We start from the raw sequence: 18,271 nt of genomic DNA on the forward strand, positions 1-18,271 counted from the left end.
ACTGCTTCCTGTCAGTTTCTGTTCTTGTTTCAACTTTGACTTTCATTGGTCTATTGTACTACTGCACATTCCACACACACTGATTAGACATTTTCAGTTTCATCATTCTGTCATGTTTCCCCAAATTTCAATTTGTAATTCATCTGTAAGTCATTGCAGCCTCTTAAGGTTTTATACTAGTGTCATTCAGACTTTGACAATTGTATCTGTGTCATATGTTTAACCAGTTATTACTTGTCCTACTTTTTTACAAGGTTGGCTGCCTGAAGCTCTTTTAGCTTTTCAACTTGATTGTTTCAGTTTAGCAACTTTTTCTGATTCAAGGTCTTTGACCTTTTTCAGCTCTCAGTAATAAACATGTTCTCACATTAAAAAAAAAAAAAAATCATCCACACTTGACTTCATGTCTATCATCTTACATTTTTCACTTTTGCAATGCTTATTACTTATTATCGCCTCTTCAGCTTCTTGTACTTTTTTCACTTTGGCAAACCTTTCTACTTTTAACTCTTTCAAGTCCTTCAACCTTATTTTATTATATTGCACTCTGACAATTATTTCTGAAGTAAGCTATTTCAGCTTCTACATTTAACCTCATAAGCCATCCCAGCTTTTTTTTTTTTGTTATTCAACAAAGTGGAGAAACATCGATTGTTGAAGGTTCTGTGTAAGTTAGAATTCTGAGAAAAAAAAGTCAGAAATTTGTCCTTTTTTTCTAGAATTCTGACTTTAATCTCAGAATTCTGATTTTTTTCTCAGAATTCGGACTTTAATCTTAGAATTCTGACTTTTTTCTCAGAATAATAAGAGAAAAAATATATATTGGATCTTAATTTAATTGTTTTTTCCAGTGGCCCTAATCCTCTTCCGTAGACATTCAATCTCTTCAGATATTGCACTTTTTAGTTGTACCTTTTGTTGTATTAGCTGATGCTAAATTAAGCTAGCTGTGATTTGATTTCAGCCCGCGCCAGCAGGAGTCTCCCGTCCCCATAGTAACCAGTCTTCAGTCAGAGCCGTGTGTAGTTAGAGTTAGCTACGGTCTATGTGTCTGCTCCGACTCGGCTAAAAAAAAACTCCTGCTTCGTTCCTTTCTTTTTCAACTACCGCTGTCTTTCCATTAGTAGACCCTCAATGGAAGTCAAGGTGACGTTAAACCTTACTGTAAGCGTGAGAGAATGCAGCGTAGAGTGTGTGTCATAACTTAGCCCAGCTCTAACAGAAGCTGTGCTGTGTTTAGTGTCCGGAAGTTCCGAAGGAAAAAAGAGAAAGGCATGAAAAAGAGCTGACCAGCTTTCTCCGAACACACTGAAACTCTACTCTCTGTCGTGTTTGCCAGTGGACAGATAAGAGGTTCTACTTTATTTTTGTGTTTATTAGCCGTGTGTGTTCATTTAAAGATGGGTCTACCGACGCTGGAGTTCAGTGATTCTTTCCTGGACAGTCCGGAGTTCCGAGAACGGCTGCAGTGCCATGAGATAGAGCTGGACAGGACCAACAGATTCATAAAAGACCTGATTAAAGATGGAAACATGCTCATATCTGCACTCAGAAGTAAGTACAGTCAAACGATGTGGTTTTTTAAAGAGTGCTTTCTTTCTCAAACAGTGGCTCGGTTTGGTAAAAAGGGCGAAACAAGGCCATGAAGACTAAACCTGTACAGTTAAAATCACAATAACCTTACTGATACACTGATTTATGTTTTAAATGCACATGTTGGTAGTTACAGTAGTATTTACAGGTTGCAGTATCAATAGTGTTGTATAAGAATGTAAGTTATACTGATTCTGATAACATAAACCCACGACCTTTATGGCTTTATTAGGTTTTCCTGGAATTGTATTATAACTTAATACAGAAGAAGGTTGACTAAATGAAGAATAATACTCCTATATGCTTGCTCATCATTTTGATTGTTCTGTTATGAGATTAGCATGCTCCATAAAAGCAGAGATAACCATTCCCTGTGAAATGCTGCCTACAATAAGGTATCTGTGCAGTCACATAATGAGCCCACCCTCTGCAGGAAGGATTACCAGTAAGAGACAATGTGGCCCTGAACTTCAGGGGGCCCAGAATTTCTAGACTTCCAGGCTGGCCAATGTTTATGTCATTCTGTATAGGCCAAATATACACGTAACACTGTTTACTGATACTCTAATGAAACAGAAATAACAAAAAATCTGTATCTGTATGTGGACTAATAGTGGATTTTTAATGTAAGATATAGGCTATTAATAGTTTCTAACAGGAAAAGGCTGGCAGCTCAAAAATCTCAGCAGTTGAAGGTGTAATTGTAATTTTTTCCATTACTATTTCCCCTTGAAGTCAGTCATTTCAGTGGGTATAAGTCATCTGCCACTATCGGAGGCAAATTCTGCTGATACTGATTGATCCGCCCCATTGATTTAACAATCTCTAAGTGTAACCCCTGTTGTTGTTTTTTAAAAGTGATGATTTTCTTAAAGTTGACCATCTGATTAAGCAACTAACTCATTTAATTCTTACTGACCTGACTTCAGAGCTGGTCTTAAAAGCTTTCAAGCAATTTTCAGTTTAGTTCTTTTATGTTACATGTTCCTTACTGATTTCACTCTTGTACTACTCTGTGGTTATCTAGTACACCTGCAGAAAGGTGAACAACAGTGGGTTAACAGGTGTGGAGCTTGGTTTTGTTCAGGGCCCAGTGAGTTAATGAGACATACATAAAGAGATGACGTAAAGAGTTTAATAATAGCAATGGTCACCCCTGCTGTGCTGAAAGGAGCACAGTAGGGTGAGAACTAATATAGAACAAAGACAACCCATTTTATACATTTTCTTCACAGTGTTTTCTTTTTTTTTTCACCTAAACCTGCTTTTCCCTAACTTATGGCCGTGAATAGAAACAGATAACTCTACCTTTGATTGGATTAGCAGCTGACATAAGTACATAAAAATGCTCTGATATGTTTTCTGTTCCTATTTTCAGTGGTGTAATGGAATTCAGTATATTTATTTAAGTACAAATCTGACAGAAGAGTGCTCTTTTTTGCTTCATGGCACTGTTTTGCCAAAAAATCTAGATTTAAAGGTTAATACAGTATGAATAAATGTTATGGCTTTTTATAGAAGTTGGTTTCTGTGTTCATTTTGGTCTTGAGGAGACACTAAATTTCGCTTTTTGGTCATGAGCTGAAAAGGTTCAAGAATCCCAAACTTAAAAAGAAAGATTTAAGAGTTTTGTAGGCAAAAGCTTACAAAGATAATACATACAGAATGCACATTCAGTTTATTGACACTAAACTAGTTGTAAATTCACACTTAAATTTATGTTTTGCAGTCTGGTGTTGGTGTGTCTGATATTTCACACACCAACACTTTGTAGTTTGTGTTTTTTTTCCTGTGTAGGTTGATGTCATCAGTGTGAATAATGCTGCAGCCAAACACACAGGTGATGCTAATTGTGTTTGGCTTTTCTTCAGCCTACACAGCTAATAGAAACAAGCCACGCTGACAACCCTCAACTCCCAGAGGTCCCACAATATGATACGACCACAGTATATTGCTAATTTTATACAGTGTACACTGTTCCTGGCATGGGAGCCAGTGTGGTTTTCAGTCACAGTAAGCAACACTTGTAAATCATAAATAATAGAACAACACATAAAGTTTTATAGGCAACTGAAAGGCAAAGGTTTTGTATTAACACAGTTCAACGTCACTGAACAACAACATACAAGTGCATTGTGTGTCTACATTTGCTGGCATGTTTTTTGAGTTTGTTCAGGATATATGATACTGATTATTAGATTAAATTTTTAACCATTGCTGACATTACGACCATGCCATACCTCTTTGTTTAGGAACACTATTAACATAATCAAACTTTATAAGGCCATTAAACTTTTGGAATTTTACTTTACTTGTTACCAGGTGGTTGTCCTTGCCCTTAAAGTCATACTTTTTAACATCGATCACAGTTTGTGCCTTTAAAAACTAATAACATGGATATGCATTAGAGTTGTTAACACTGCTTTTCTCTGGTGTGGTTTTGTGGGATGCACTGAGAATGACCACATATTTTTTCAGAACTCCAGGAAGTAATCTTCTATAAACTCGGGGACATTTAATGGTTTTATTGTCAGTGTCTAATGCTACGGGGTGGCTGTAATGGTGCCTTGCAGCTGCTTGTGTACAAGCCAGTGTTATGGTTGTGTGAGTGAGCAAACACAGCCTTATTGTGCCAAGCGTTTGTGCACCTTAGAAAATAAAAGTGTAATTAAATTCATTATTGGCGTGTTGTTTGGACACGTAACCACAAAGCTTTCTGAGCATGCGCCTGTCGAATAGCATTACAAAGTGCAGCAGTTTGTTGACAGCAGATTTGGAAAATACAGCCCATTTTATAGCAGGACAGAATGAGTGACACAGTTTGTAGGCTGTTGGGGGAAGGGGGGCTTTAGACTACAACAAACCAATAATTACAGCATGCAGAATAATATGGAAATAATACAGATGTATTAAGGTAGCGTTGATAATTATATTGTTGTATCTGTTCAATTGGCTACATAAGCATCTTCTCTATTTTTAGGTCTCTCACTTGCAGTTCAGCGGTTCTCTCAGTCTTTGCAGGAGTTTCAGTTTGAGTGTATTGGAGATGCTGAGACTGATGATGAGATCAATATAGGTGAGAACATTCACATGAGAATAATTGCCCTCTAACTGATGCATTAAATCCATGTAAAATGTTGAAAATGTGACTTTTCTTTGTGGTTTTTAATTGTATAGCCTAATGCTTATTTTTGCAGCCCAATCCTTAAAGGAGTTCTCTCAGCTATTGAGCACCATGGAAGAGGAGAGAAAACGACTGGTAATAATACATTCATATGTGTATGTGTGTTTAGATGTTGGTAGAGGAATAACCATATTATTGGGTGGTTCAGTTCTTTGTTTGTAGAAAACATACCTGAAAATGAGAGAATGTTTTGTCGGTCTTAATCCTGAAAGCAGGCGCGGGTAGTATCAAGGTCAACTAACCTTAAGTACCATAGGCATGTGGTGCAAGTATGCAAAGTAGTACATTAAAATTTTGTGGGTTTTTTTTCTTCATTTTTGTTAACTCTAAACTTCTTCTATGGAGAAATATATTTCAGTAAAATGTTCTTGCTTCATTACAACATCATTTTCCGTATAATTGACTTGAAAATGGTTCCATTCGTGTAATTTTCTTCTCTTTGGAATAAAATCCGACTTCTGAAGCTCTTTACAAAGAAATTACACATAATACAGGATTCTTTTGCACAAATCCAAAACCAGAATGTTATCAAGTTAAGGCAGAGCTCGGAGGCACAGAACAGCACTTAGCACATCTCTTTTTTGTGGTAAAAGCCCACTTTGTCACCACAACATCTCAGTTTGAAAGGTTTTTGTCAGGAAGCTCCAATCAGTGTGCCCAGTACCAGCTCATAGACTTCCTCAGTCTCACTGTGGTTTTCCCACAAGTCTGATTCACACATTTGGAGTAAAAGCCAAATGCCAGCAGCAGTGAGCGCTCCATGGTGATTTGGAAAAACGCCTTTCGACTTAAAGACCTTCAGTCAACCAGAGACATTTGTGTGGGTGGGAGTAACTGGAGTCTGGCACAGTCTGCATAAAAGGGGAGCCATTGCGGTGTGTGCATAGTATGTTACATATACGTACAGTATACTGCTCTTTGTGTGTGTAAGTTTTTGCCTGTATGCACGGTCTGGTTACAGGGGAACCATGTGGAACCTATTCTGCCAATTCCCCTGTGAGGCCGAGAGCAGAGCGTTGACTGCCTGGGAAAGTCCATAAATGGGTCCTGTGTGTGTCTCTGTGTGTGTGTTGGTCGGCTCTCTTACTGTGTCTCACTCTCGCTTTCTTTCTTTCTTGCTTTCTGTCTTTCTTTGTACTTTAATTATATGCTTTTCCACTTGAACTAACACCTTTGCTGCTATGCTTATTTCTCGGAACACCTCATAATACCGTCATTATTAAGTTAACTAGTTGGTTCCCCTGAAAGAGCTACCTATTGAAACTGAAATGACTATTATTTAGACATGACAAAACCCTTCAGTCTCTTAGTTTCATGAAAATCGGTAAATAAAATGACATGAAACTGATGTGAAAGTGAGGTCATGGAGCAGAGCTGGGAAGCTATTTTAAGTCTAATGCTTAAATCAACTAGACAGAACAAAGAAAGACGTGACCAAGATGTGAAATATATATATAGTCCCTTGACTAGAGGACTATGACCTAAGATAAACACCAGAGCTCTGATAACTGCAGAGAAATGTTTTTATAACTTGACTCAACATCAACTGTAAGTTTCTCATACTTACAGTCAGCCATAATTGTTACATAGTTTATGGAAATTAAAGATGAATATGTCATGTAAGGTCAGACATTGACCAAAAAGTTTTTTAAATATTTGCGTTTCGAAGACCATGCATACTCACATTTACCAAGTTGCAGTTGGGAGTTATCTCATTCTTGATAGCTGCTGTTTTTCCTGACTTAAATCCATAGGTTAACATCAGATTATTAGATTAAATCCATCTAAGTTTAAGATTTGTTCAACTTTTTTTTAAATGCATGATTGATTTATGTCACATTTTGACATCAATTTATTGAAGCACAGGGAGAATCTAGTTGTGTTGAGTTTAATCCTTTTTCTCAATATTTCATAACAACTTCTACGGTTTGGTGATGAAGTTACTGTGCTGGTTTTTCTCATTAATGTCATATTAATCAGAAAAACTGTCAACTTTTTTTTATAATCAAATCAGAGTATGAAATGTTTGTCAAGGATCAGTTTGGAAAAAACACCACTGACTGAGCTGTCATTTTATTTCTAGTGTTTACTGCTCTGATAGTCTGATGTTCTTTCTTCTCCAGATTCAAAATGCTGATGACGTGTTGATTTCACCGCTTGAGAGGTTTCGTAAGGAGCAGATTGGAGCTGTTAAGGTATGTAAAAACAGAAAATGTGAGTATTTTTATTACAGTCAAAACTTAAGTGAAATGTAATTTATATAAAGGACATCTCAGTTCATTACAAGTCTAATGTGGTGATCAGGCACATTATCATGGTCTGGTCTGAGCTTCATCGTCACCAGTCGAAGAATTCAGTTTGTTCAGATAAGCAATGGATCACAGTCCAGTGTCGGTAACAGGGTCATGGGAATGGGAAGACAGCGAGCATGTCACAGACAGGGAGATAGTTGAACTCAGTGAGGCAGTATAAACATAAAGTGAATGTGGTGTCTGGTTTCAGCAGCTGTGTCAAGTCTCAAAATTACTTTATCTCATTTTTTTTTTTCCGCTCTTTTTTTCAGTAGAAATGCAGGGAGATTTAGCAGAGTCATAGAAGGTACAAAAATAGAAGCAGTCACACAACACTAGCTTATGATGAAAAGTCAAATTGCACCCTGATGACTGAAGCGACTGCTCGGGCTGCAAAATGTAACAGGAGTATGTGAGCGGCACATCCTCACGCTGATGTTGCTCAGCAGGAATGATTGACCACAAGTGTGAAATTAGAAGTTGCAGCTGTTTTGGAAGAAAGCTGATTTTTTCTAAATATTTTGGCAATGTCTCTTCATGAGGATTATTAATAGTCCCTCTGCAGATTGTCCTTGCTGAAGTTCATGCCAAAATATCTATGAACCTTTGACACTCATGAAAAGTCCGACACAGAAGCTGCACAGGAAACAATAAGTTCAGTGAAAGAGGGAAAAAATGTGTCAGTGTTTTTGTACGTCAAAGTAAGGCACTAAAAATAGCCGTGTTTATTTATGATAATTACATTTTCACCCCAATTTTTCCCACAGGAGGGAAAGAAACAGTTTGACAAGGAGACAGAGAGGTACTACTCAGTTCTGGAGAAACACTTGAGCCTGTCATCTAAAAAGAAGGAATCTCAGCTACATGAGGTAAAACATCAGCATCCAAATGCCATACCTATATGTGTTACATAACATGAAGTACATATATGTTTTTTGTTTTAGGCTGATTCGCAGATGAGTAAGGACCGACAGATTTTTTATGATGCATCGCTGCAGTATGTCTTTAAGATCCAAGAAGTGCAGGAGAGAAAGAAGTTTGAGTTTGTGGAGCCGGTAAGTGGAAATGTGAACATGCAGCTGTAGCAAAAACAGATGATTTGATCTTCTCTCGCACTGACCAGCACAGACACTGTTAAAGTAGTCACAACCGCACAGCGCTTTATAACAGGAAAATGTGACCAGCATTTATTCTGTGCCGCATATGAACAATGATTTAACCTCTAAATTATAATTGCAGGCAGGACAATAACATCTGACTTGTAGAAATATGGTAAAGCCAGATTCTGAAAAACAGACCAGTTTGGCCACTGATAAAAGTGTTTTAATGATAGATATCAGTAAAGCCCACTTCCTGTTACTGTAGTGGCTCTTCCTGCATGGAGATCTGGTCCGCCTCAGAGCGAGAGAAACTCTTTGTTGTAGAGTAAACAAGGGCTGCCAACCAATCAACAGGCAGAGTCCAGGGGTTTTCTCCTTTAGAAGTTATTTTGAATGATTGAGCAGATGAGTGACAACCGTTCTTTCAAAATCCTCTCATTACAATCAACCTTCACAAGCCTTCAGCTAACTTCTCTCTCTTTGGTCTTCAGTTATTAGCCTTCCTTCAAGGTCTGTTTACCTTTTACCATGAGGGCTACGAGCTGGCCAGTGAGTTTGAGCCGTACAAACAACAGCTTCAGTTCAACCTGCAGAATGTAAGTGTGCATGTTTACTGCAAAGCAACACCTGCTAACAGTTGTCAGCTATATGTTATATAGATTTTAAGGCTTATCTGCATCTTTAGTGAAGTACTACAATGCCTATGTAGTATCTAATGTACCACTTTATAAAAGACAGATTTGATTCAAGTTGTCTTAGTGACAACCTTACACTTACACAGTACTGATAAAAAGATTGGAAACACCTTCTCACTCAGTGTTTTTTCTTTGTTTTCATTGTATTCTGCATTGTAAATGAATACTGAAGACATTAAAACTATAAGGAAAATGTATGAAATTACCTAGTGAACAAAAAAGTGTACAAAGCTGTCATGAACTGCATATTTGGCCACTTTGATGAATCTAAGATATAAATCTTAATGTGCGTATTGTGTTTTGTTCAACACTTCATTATTTACTACACAGTTCCATATGTGTTCCTTCATAGTTCTGATATCCTCAGTATTAACTTTCAAAGACTTTAAAAGCCGCTGGTGACCAAAAGAATCTACTGATCTAAAATAACTTTTGAACTATGAATCCTATCAATACATCTAGATATTTCAGATAAAATGCAGTTTCTCAGCTTTTCACTGGCAACAGATATGACCTATTTGGTTGTTCAGAGGCTCCGTAGTAAACATGGGAACGCCATCATCTTCTCCAACATTGATTCACCAGTAAAACACATGTAGTTTAACAAGTGAAAGTGGTTGTTGATCCCTGTTTATATGATTAGTTAATGATTTTGCCGAAAAAGTTACTTTTTCATTTTCTTTGTTTTGATATAATAAACATTGAATTTACTCTGAGCTTTTACATGATCAGTAAATTAAATATTGATAAATATTGATTTTCACTGAAAAATGCTAAATCCAGATAATTATATTTAGTAAATAGTGATAAATCACTTACGAAAGGTTAAATTAAAAAAAAAAATACTTTGGAAGTTGCCTCAAAAAAGCTCCAGGTCTTTAAAGGTTAAAGTACAATTTAGAAAATAAAGAAAAACCATAGAACGAGATGGTGTTTCCAAACTTTTGTTTTATACTGTATGCTAAGTATTTATTCTGAAAATTTTAAATGCTGAAACTTTTAAAAACTGATGAAAGAGAGAAAGAAGCTTTGCTCATAGCCTTTACCGGTAAAAGATAGTAACTGCAGGATGAGCATGTTAAAATGAATGAAATGTAAGTTTATAAATTCAACATATTATTATTATTATTATTATTATTATTATTATTATTATTAGTTGTTGTTGTAGTCGTAGTAGTCTATTTATTACTTAGTTTGTTCTGTTCTTGTTCATGTTGTAAGCTATTGTTTAAATGGATCAAATTAAACAAAGTACAAAATGCTAAACACCAAAAGCATACAGGACATTACTGATCCTCCAAACATTTGCTTTTCCTGTTTGGTTTAAAATAAACACATTCAAATGGAGAAAAACATGAGCAACACTCCCATTTATTAGTGTCTCTAAATCTTAATTACACATGTACAAAGGCCTCTTTTGTACTTAGACAGTTTTTTCCACAAACTATTCTTAGCTGTGTAATTGTGTTGTTAAGGCTCGCAACAACTTTGAAAGTACACGTGCAGAGGTTGAAAGGCTGATGAAGAGGATCCGCTCTGCAGAGGAGGATTTCAAAGCCCCCGGGTGCTTTACTATGGAGGGATACCTGTACATACAAGAAAAACGTAAGAAGCACAACATGATACTTATTCTCCCTCTGGCCAAAAAATGATGATAATAAATAAGACTTTCTCTTGCTAATCTCATGTGTAGGCCCACTGGGCAGTGTGTGGACCAGGTACTACTGTACATATGAGAAAAGCTCCAAAATGTTCACGATGAGTAACACGGAGGTCAGACCAGCCAACAGACAGGTAAACAGGCTGCGCTGACATGTGTGATTGGAATGCAAGAGTGGAGATATAGTATTAAAAGTTCAGATTTGTTTTGGTTTTTTTGACCTTTTTATGAGTTATGGGTCAGATGTTGAATGCTGTCATATCTCTGGTAACAGAATGGTGTGGTGAATGGTACTCCTGAGATGTTCAGACTACGCTCATGTGTCAGAAGGAAGACTGATTCAATCGACAAACGCTTCTGCTTTGACATCGAAGTGGTGGAAAGGTGAGATGGAAACATGACTGACAGCTTTATGTCTATATGGTATGAATGTCTCTATTACAAATGCATTATGAAGTGACTTCTGTTGATGAAGCTATGGTAAAATGATCATTTGTACTCCCCTGGCATCTAATATAGGGAAATACAGCAAACAGTGTGTCTGTCTATTTGTATGTCATCATTTCATTTCCAGAGCAGAGCTGCAAAACCATTTAAGTTTTTTTTTTTCCAAACTTGCTGCAATATATCAATTATGTGCTGTTGACTTTTTCTGTTTTGTCTATCATCTGTGTGTCGCCTGGATGAGTCACATGTCTGTTTGTGACCATTTTCTTGTCGTGCAGACATAGAAAAGCATGTGATATTTTTCCAGTTAACTGCTCCTAAATTACTTGAGAACCTCCTCGACTCCTCTGCTGTTAATGGGAAAACTCAGTAAAACTAAGCTAACATCACTAACAATTTTGTGGGCGTTGGCAGTTATGCTAATGTCTGATGGCTCTTGTTTTTTTTGCAGGCATGGCGTCATCACCCTGCAAGCACTGTCTGAGGCGAACAGACGTTTATGGATGGAGGCTATGGATGGAAAAGAACCTGTATGTGTATATTAAGGATTACTCAAAGCAATAATTCACTGTCACACATTAATGTTCACCTTCCTTTTCTCAGATCTACACTCTGCCTTCTTTACTCAGCAAAAAGGAGGAGAGTAAGTGCTTTAAATTATTCTGTTCTTGATAGCTCATCTGTTTAAATGCTCCAGTGTGAAGGGTGTGTCTTCCAGCCTCTCATAAATATAAGAAAATGTTTTGTTTTACAGCCTTTCTTAATGAGGCAGGCTACAACTTTGTGAAAAGGTGTATTGAGTTGGTGGAAATGAGAGGTAGGTCTTCTGAAATTGTTTGTTATTTCAAAAAAAAAAAACGGTTTACATTGGTCATTGTTTAATCATGTTGTATTGTGTCTAGGCATTACTACACTGGGCCTGTACAGGACTGGAGGAGTTAACTCTAAAGTGCAGAGATTGATGACTAGTGTGTTTGGTAAGAAATATGTACCCTCTTCTGTGTGAAGTAATTTTTTATTGATGGAAGAAAGTTTTACTCCAACATACTTTTTATAATCCATCATTACAAATAAATTGTTATGTATCTAATTTTCCACAGCGTCCACAGCTCCTTCTGACCTGCAGCTGGATGCAGACACTTGGGACAATAAAACCATCACCAGCGGTCTGAAGAATTATTTCAGGTGATATACAGTTTAGAGCAACATTTTTGAGTAACACACTCCTGAAATATGAGCTCATGATTTCTCATTTGGAACCAGGTGTCTGGCAGAGCCTCTGTTGACTTACAGACTGCATAAAGACTTCATCAAAGCGGCCAGTGAGTTCATCTCTGAAGCTCTTTGAAAATATAAAATGAACAAATAAACTTGACAAAGTATCTGCTTTATGTTACATTTATGTCACCTTTTCACCTCTGAATCACTGTTGTCCCTCTTTGCACTTTGTTTCAGAGTATGATGACCAGAAGCACAGAGTGAATGCGATTCATGCACTTGTGCACAAATTACCAGAGAAAAACAGAACAATGTTGGACATCTTAACCAAACACCTCCTCAGGTATGTAGATTTTAACACATACAGTCTTCATGTTTATGAGTCCCTAAAGAAATTTACTTTTTTTTCCTGTTGGTCTATTAATAAAATAATACATTTTAGTTGAATGGTAATATGATAATAGAAATAAACGTTATATATGAAAGAAAGTACAAAGTGTCTCACAGAGATAAATGAACAAAAGCTCAACATTAGTTTAAAAAACATGAAGATAGACAAAACTATTATAATGAAGAAACTAAGAACCAACAAAATAAACAGAAAGCTTCATTTTATCCTGTATGAAAACACAAGTAGAACAGTGTTGAGAAGCTTATTTACAGTCAATTATGCAGATGCCTAAACTGGCTGAATACAAGTATTAGAATGTTCTTTTTATTAACATATGTAGATGTAAATAAACTGTTTTAATGTGTGAAATACTAAAATGACATCCTCGTGTATGTGCAGGGTTTCCTCTCACAGTGACCAGAACCTGATGACTGTGTCCAATCTGGGGATGATCTTTGGTCCCACATTGATGAGGTCACAAGAAGAGACAGTTGCTGCCATGATGAACATCAAGTTTCAAAACATTGTGGTGGAAATTATCATTGAAAACCGCAACAAAGTGAGCAAACAAACAGGCATACACACACATAGTATGTAGTAGTGCATCTACTTCAAAGACACATATTCTGAATGTCATTGTCAGATCTTCGGTGAGGCCCCAGACCTGTCAGTGCCATTGCCTCAGGCTCCGTCTTCTCGGTCGACTCCTCGGAGAAACAAAGCCATCTGTCTGTCATCTGGAAAGAGGAAGGCCCGCCTCTACCCTCCTGCTCTGTGCCTGGCAGACAATGACAGTGAGACTCTCTGCTCTTTCATTCTTTTTCATCTTCTTCAAACCATTGCTGTCTCATCTAGTCATCATTTATCTCAGTGGAGAACAATAGGTGTTCACACCTGGCATTAACATGCATGTGTAGGATCTGATCACAGAAAGATGTAAAATCAGGACATATTCAGATCTAACTGTGTCACATGCAGTATGTTCACATTCTTTACATCACATACCTAAATTAGCACAACACTGATGTCATATTTAAGTGTTTTAAAGACGTCTGAAAATTTAGAAAAGCCCATATTGAAATACTAACATAGTTTCATAGGTTTGGTTCTGCATAAGTGTAACAGAAAAATGTACCTCTAATAAAGTCACACTTCAAGAAAATCAGTAAAAACAAATGAAATTTTCAGATTTATATAATGTCATGTTGACATTTAAGGTGTATTGATTAATTTACAACTCGTGCACTGAGTAAACTGCAACAAACCACTTCATCTTCTATGCTGCAAGTAGGCTTTGAATGAAGCAATGAAGTCATTAATTTTTTTTCCACCTCTTCAATCTTAGCTTTTAAAAAGGAAAAAAAAAGAATTTATTATTTTCCCTTCTGGTGATTTCTTTGTGAGGCATTAAATGAGTATTGCAGAGTCAGTCTACTAAACTTGCACCGCTTGTGCTACTTCCCAAATGCCTGCAGGAAATGAAAACTTGTTTAGCTACATTGCATCCTATTGATGAGGTTATTTTTGTTATGTTTTGTTTTGGTTTTTTTGCATGTAGAGCAGAGGTGTTCACTTAAGATGCATGTGCAGACATACTCTGATGCCGGGTGTGAGCTGATGTACTCTGAGCTTTCCCTTCTGATCGGATCATAAGAAATGCATGTTAATCTCACATGGGACTGTCTATTGTCATAGATCCTACTACATATTTACCTTATTTACCTTACCAGCACTGCAGAGAACCATTAATAATCATACTGATGCTTGAATAAGACACTTTCTATTTCCTCCACCAGGTGACACATTCAGCAGCAGCCCCAGCACCACGCCGATGGGCAGCCAGGAGTCTCTGTCCTCCCATTCCTCTGAAAAAAATGGACTGTCTCAGACTTCTCCTCCCTCTTCTCCTGCTGTTGAGCCTGTCTCGCCTCCTGCAGAGCCCACGTCTCCTCCTGCAGCGTCCTCCTGCTCTACCTCCCAAAGTTCCCCAAATGACAAAGATCAGAAGCTCCCTCTAGACGATACCACCTCCCCTCAGACCACGCCCTCCTCCACTCTGACCCCAGGACAGCAGACCCCCTCTGTGTCTTCCTCCATGTCCTCTTTACTTGCTGCATCAGAGAGGACGTTGTCTGTCAGAGGAGACTCCACTGCCTCCTTGTCCTCTGTAAAGGAGTCCAGAACTCCATCCAGAGCGTCCACCGCCTCCCACCAGACTTCACTACAGGAGCACACCTCCTCACTAAGAGAAGGTTGTCCTGTGCAGAGAGTGTCCTCCTCATGTTCCTTAAAGAGCACTCACTCTGTGGATCAAACTAACTCATCCTGCCCTTCCTCGACTGTCACGGAAACCAGAGTGACAGACTCTGCCTGTGTTCCTGAACAGCACAGGACAGCTTACAGAACTGCCTCCTCCTCCTCTTCCTCCTCCTCCTCCTTATTTCCATACCGTCTGTCTACGTCTTCCTCTCTCACCTCCCTTCACATTTCTGAAGGTGTGTAAATTGACGTTACAATGTTTTCACCAGATGCAATGTGATAAGAATGGAAAGTTTAAATACCTGTCACTTGTTTTTCTACTCTGCATTCACTTATGATTTCTGCGGTGTATTTTCAGATTATAAAAGCTGCCACGGGTCAGTACAGAGTCTCATGTCTCTGGACCCACATGAGGCAACACATCTGCGCAAAATTTCACACAACCGCTGTGGCTCGGATCTGACAATGAAACACATCACAGCCTCACCCAGCAACGGCTACCAAAGACCTGGATCAGTGTAAGTATGTCTGGGGAATATATCTTTAACCAGTGTTTTATCATAAACTCACATTCTCTCAAATTTAGAAATGTAACTTGAAAAATGCACAGTTTAGGAAAGAAGTAAAAACACAAGCGTCCAGACTGTCACCATGGAAACAGAAATTTAAATTGCAAAAACACTAGATGTAAAATGATATTGAAAAAACTGATGAATAATAAATATAAATGTGGGGTGTATTTGTTTGGACTTCAGAGTTGTAAATGTACATTTTGAGTGTATAAATCTGCACAGAAATATTGAATATAAAAAAGGTTGGTTGGGTAAGTTAAGGTTTCAGCATTTCAGTTTTGTTCTGTCATATAATTAGTTTTTTTATCCCTATTTCTACACACCAGTAATCATATTTGACTAGGTACAATGATTACATCCTGAGTCCCAGTTACACTTTATCTATCAAGAATAAATCATTTCATGAGAAGGGGTAAAAATATTTTATTCTAACTTTATGAGCGACAGTGTAGTTTGTTACTGTTTATTTTTTTATTTGTTTCATTTGTATGTTTGACTGGAATCAAATATGATTGGACAGAATATGTTAAAGTTGAAGTGAAGTGTGGTTTACTTTAGCCTCTGTGTTCTCAGAGGACTATAGTTTGATGTTAATCTGAGCCTATGGATTTTTTAGTTCAGGTTTCATGAAAATTTTACAAACTTCACGAATTTAAAGGTCATATTTTATTTAGTTTACATTTGTAATAAACTTAATAGCTGGGCAGCCTAAGTACTATAGAAAACTAACCAGACTACAAGTGGTTGTTTCATTAAAACCACAGCCACAACTCACCAGCTTTGTCTGTTTGTTGTGTTACAGATTATCAGTCAGAGCTCCACAGCGGGAGAGTTCTGTGTTTTCATCAGCGTTAGACATTTGTTCATCAGGAAGGTACGTTTCATTTTATCAACTCCTGGTACATTAATGTACAATTAATGTGACAAATAGATTTTTGAGCGATTTATCAATTTTTTTATTGCTTATTTTTTCCTCTAAGGGAAGCCAAAGCTCTTTATTCCTGTGAGGCAGAGCACAGTCATGAGCTGAGTTTCCCCAGGGGGCGCTGTTCACAAATGGTAAGAAAACCTGCTGTATTGCAATAGAATTGTGTCTCAAGGTTTATGATCCTTTTATAATGTTTCCTTTTTGTGAATCATGGCTTAAAACATGAGCAGGCGAATACAGCTAACTAAAGGAGATCAAATATAAAACTAATTGATTTATTTATTGTGGAAAATGATCAACTCTTAAGGCATGTAAATCTTAAGATTCAAGGAGATATTAGACTTTGGTATTTCAATCAGTGGGTGGTTATTCATCCAGAAAAACAAGATAAAGGGTTTACGAACATTTAAGAGTGATAATTTTAGCAGCAAACCTCCTCCTGCTTTTATCAGTCTCTTCCAGCAATTCTTACCATATAACATGCAGTTTTATAAAAATTAGTGCTGTCAAATGATTAAAATTTTTAATCAGATCAATCACAGAGTTCCTGTGGATTAATTTTGATTGATTGCAATTAAATATCATTCATTTTTAATCTATATTAATCGCATTTCATTTTGCATGAGCAAACAGACTCAAGAAAGAAGGGAATAAATATGCATTTAACGTGTTTATTAAACACCTTCAACAGTGTCAACAAAACAACTTGAAACAACTGTTCTACCTTGGGGTTTTTTGTACTGATATTTCCATCCAGAGGGCCAACGTACTGTTTAGCGTCTTCCATCTTTATGGGTTTGTTCTGCTGCCTGTCTTTACTGGATCAACTGCCCATTTGTTCATGTGCGACACTAACTCTACTTGAACAAACTGCTTCAAATGAGCTGGCAGAGATGTTCAGAGTCATTCTGTGCTGCAGATGGGTTAATTGCGTTAAAATTTTTAATCAGATTAATCATGAGGATGGATTAAGCCGCATTAATGCATTAATTTTGACGGTCCTAATAAAAATGTATAATTCTCTTAACAAATTTTTAATTAATTTTTTTGTGAAATGTGTAGAAACATTTAGGTGTAAGTCATGTAAAGATCACTGACGTCATTAAATTCTTGGATTGTCAATTTCCTGTGCAATTACATTCCATGTAATTGTGATAAATAAATGTTGTTACAGTTTACAAGAACCTTTTTTTACAATTATCCCTTAAAGCATATTATTGAATTTCTCTTGATTTATAAACAATAAAGAATATCAGACTACTATAGAGGTGTAGCTGAGTTATTTGTCTGTCTGTCTTTGTTGTGCAGTTTACCCATCAGTGGAACCAGGCTGGCTTCAGGCAACATACAAAGGCAGAACAGGTCTAATACCTGAAAACTACATCGTCTACATCTGACCTGAGGTGGTCTTCATCCTCATCAAACAACTTCACAGATCATAAAGTTCCTACAGTAACACTCTGTGCTGCTGATCAAAGACATGATATATTTATCATGTAACTGTGACTGTTATCACTGAACTACTGTAGCTGGTTATGAACAATGTGTATATTCTATGTATATCTGACTAAAATATCTGAACTATGTTATTAACCGATGTATAACACAAGCTGACTTTTCCTCCAGTTATAAACAGTCAGCTTTAGCAGCTCCTCTAGTAGTTCATGAGCACTGTTGATAGATGAAAAGTGTCTACAGCTAAATCTACAATAAGGTACATGGAAACAGTATTTTAATGTTAATATTGGTAATTTATATCTTTGTAAAATGACTACATTGACTGGGGATAAGAGCTCTTACCTCTGTGTGTGTTTAACTAAATCCTGCCACAAACGTTACTTGTACTGATTCTGTCAGTTTTCCTGTTGTCTAAATAAAAGACCAAATCTTTACTTGTCTGTACATTCAACATGTTTTAATCACTGTGTAATCT

General features: G+C 37.1%; 1 protein-coding gene across 1 annotated transcript; it reads left to right on the forward strand.

The window, feature by feature from the left end:
• Positions 1 to 1,021: 1,021 nt before the first annotated feature.
• On the forward strand, positions 1,022 to 18,230 carry arhgap42a (Rho GTPase activating protein 42a). The gene is made up of 24 exons (XM_030154905.1): positions 1,022 to 1,554; positions 4,574 to 4,669; positions 4,791 to 4,852; positions 6,901 to 6,972; positions 7,836 to 7,937; positions 8,013 to 8,123; positions 8,660 to 8,764; positions 10,339 to 10,468; positions 10,557 to 10,657; positions 10,798 to 10,907; positions 11,422 to 11,500; positions 11,574 to 11,613; positions 11,725 to 11,787; positions 11,873 to 11,947; positions 12,071 to 12,155; positions 12,234 to 12,292; positions 12,426 to 12,531; positions 12,979 to 13,138; positions 13,223 to 13,373; positions 14,376 to 15,074; positions 15,197 to 15,356; positions 16,213 to 16,284; positions 16,391 to 16,469; positions 17,647 to 18,230. The coding sequence occupies exons 1-24, from the start codon at positions 1,401 to 1,403 to the stop codon at positions 17,704 to 17,706; spliced, it is 2,931 nt and encodes a 976-aa protein (XP_030010765.1). The 5' UTR covers positions 1,022 to 1,400; the 3' UTR covers positions 17,707 to 18,230.
• Positions 18,231 to 18,271: the final 41 nt, after the last annotated feature.

The sequence above is a fragment of the Sphaeramia orbicularis genome, chromosome 14 (genome assembly GCF_902148855.1).
Source record: "Sphaeramia orbicularis chromosome 14, fSphaOr1.1, whole genome shotgun sequence".
NCBI lineage: Eukaryota > Metazoa > Chordata > Actinopteri > Kurtiformes > Apogonidae > Sphaeramia > Sphaeramia orbicularis.

Excerpts from the sequence above, each read along its gene's own strand:
- arhgap42a (XM_030154905.1), top strand. The coding sequence starts at position 1,401 with ATGGGTCTACCGACGCTGGAGTTCAGTGATTCTTTCCTGGACAGTCCG. Across the intron at positions 4,670-4,790 it reads TGATGATGAGATCAATATAG|CCCAATCCTTAAAGGAGTTC; the intron begins GTGAGAACATTC and ends TTATTTTTGCAG. Across the intron at positions 10,469-10,556 it reads CCTGTACATACAAGAAAAAC|GCCCACTGGGCAGTGTGTGG; the intron begins GTAAGAAGCACA and ends TCTCATGTGTAG.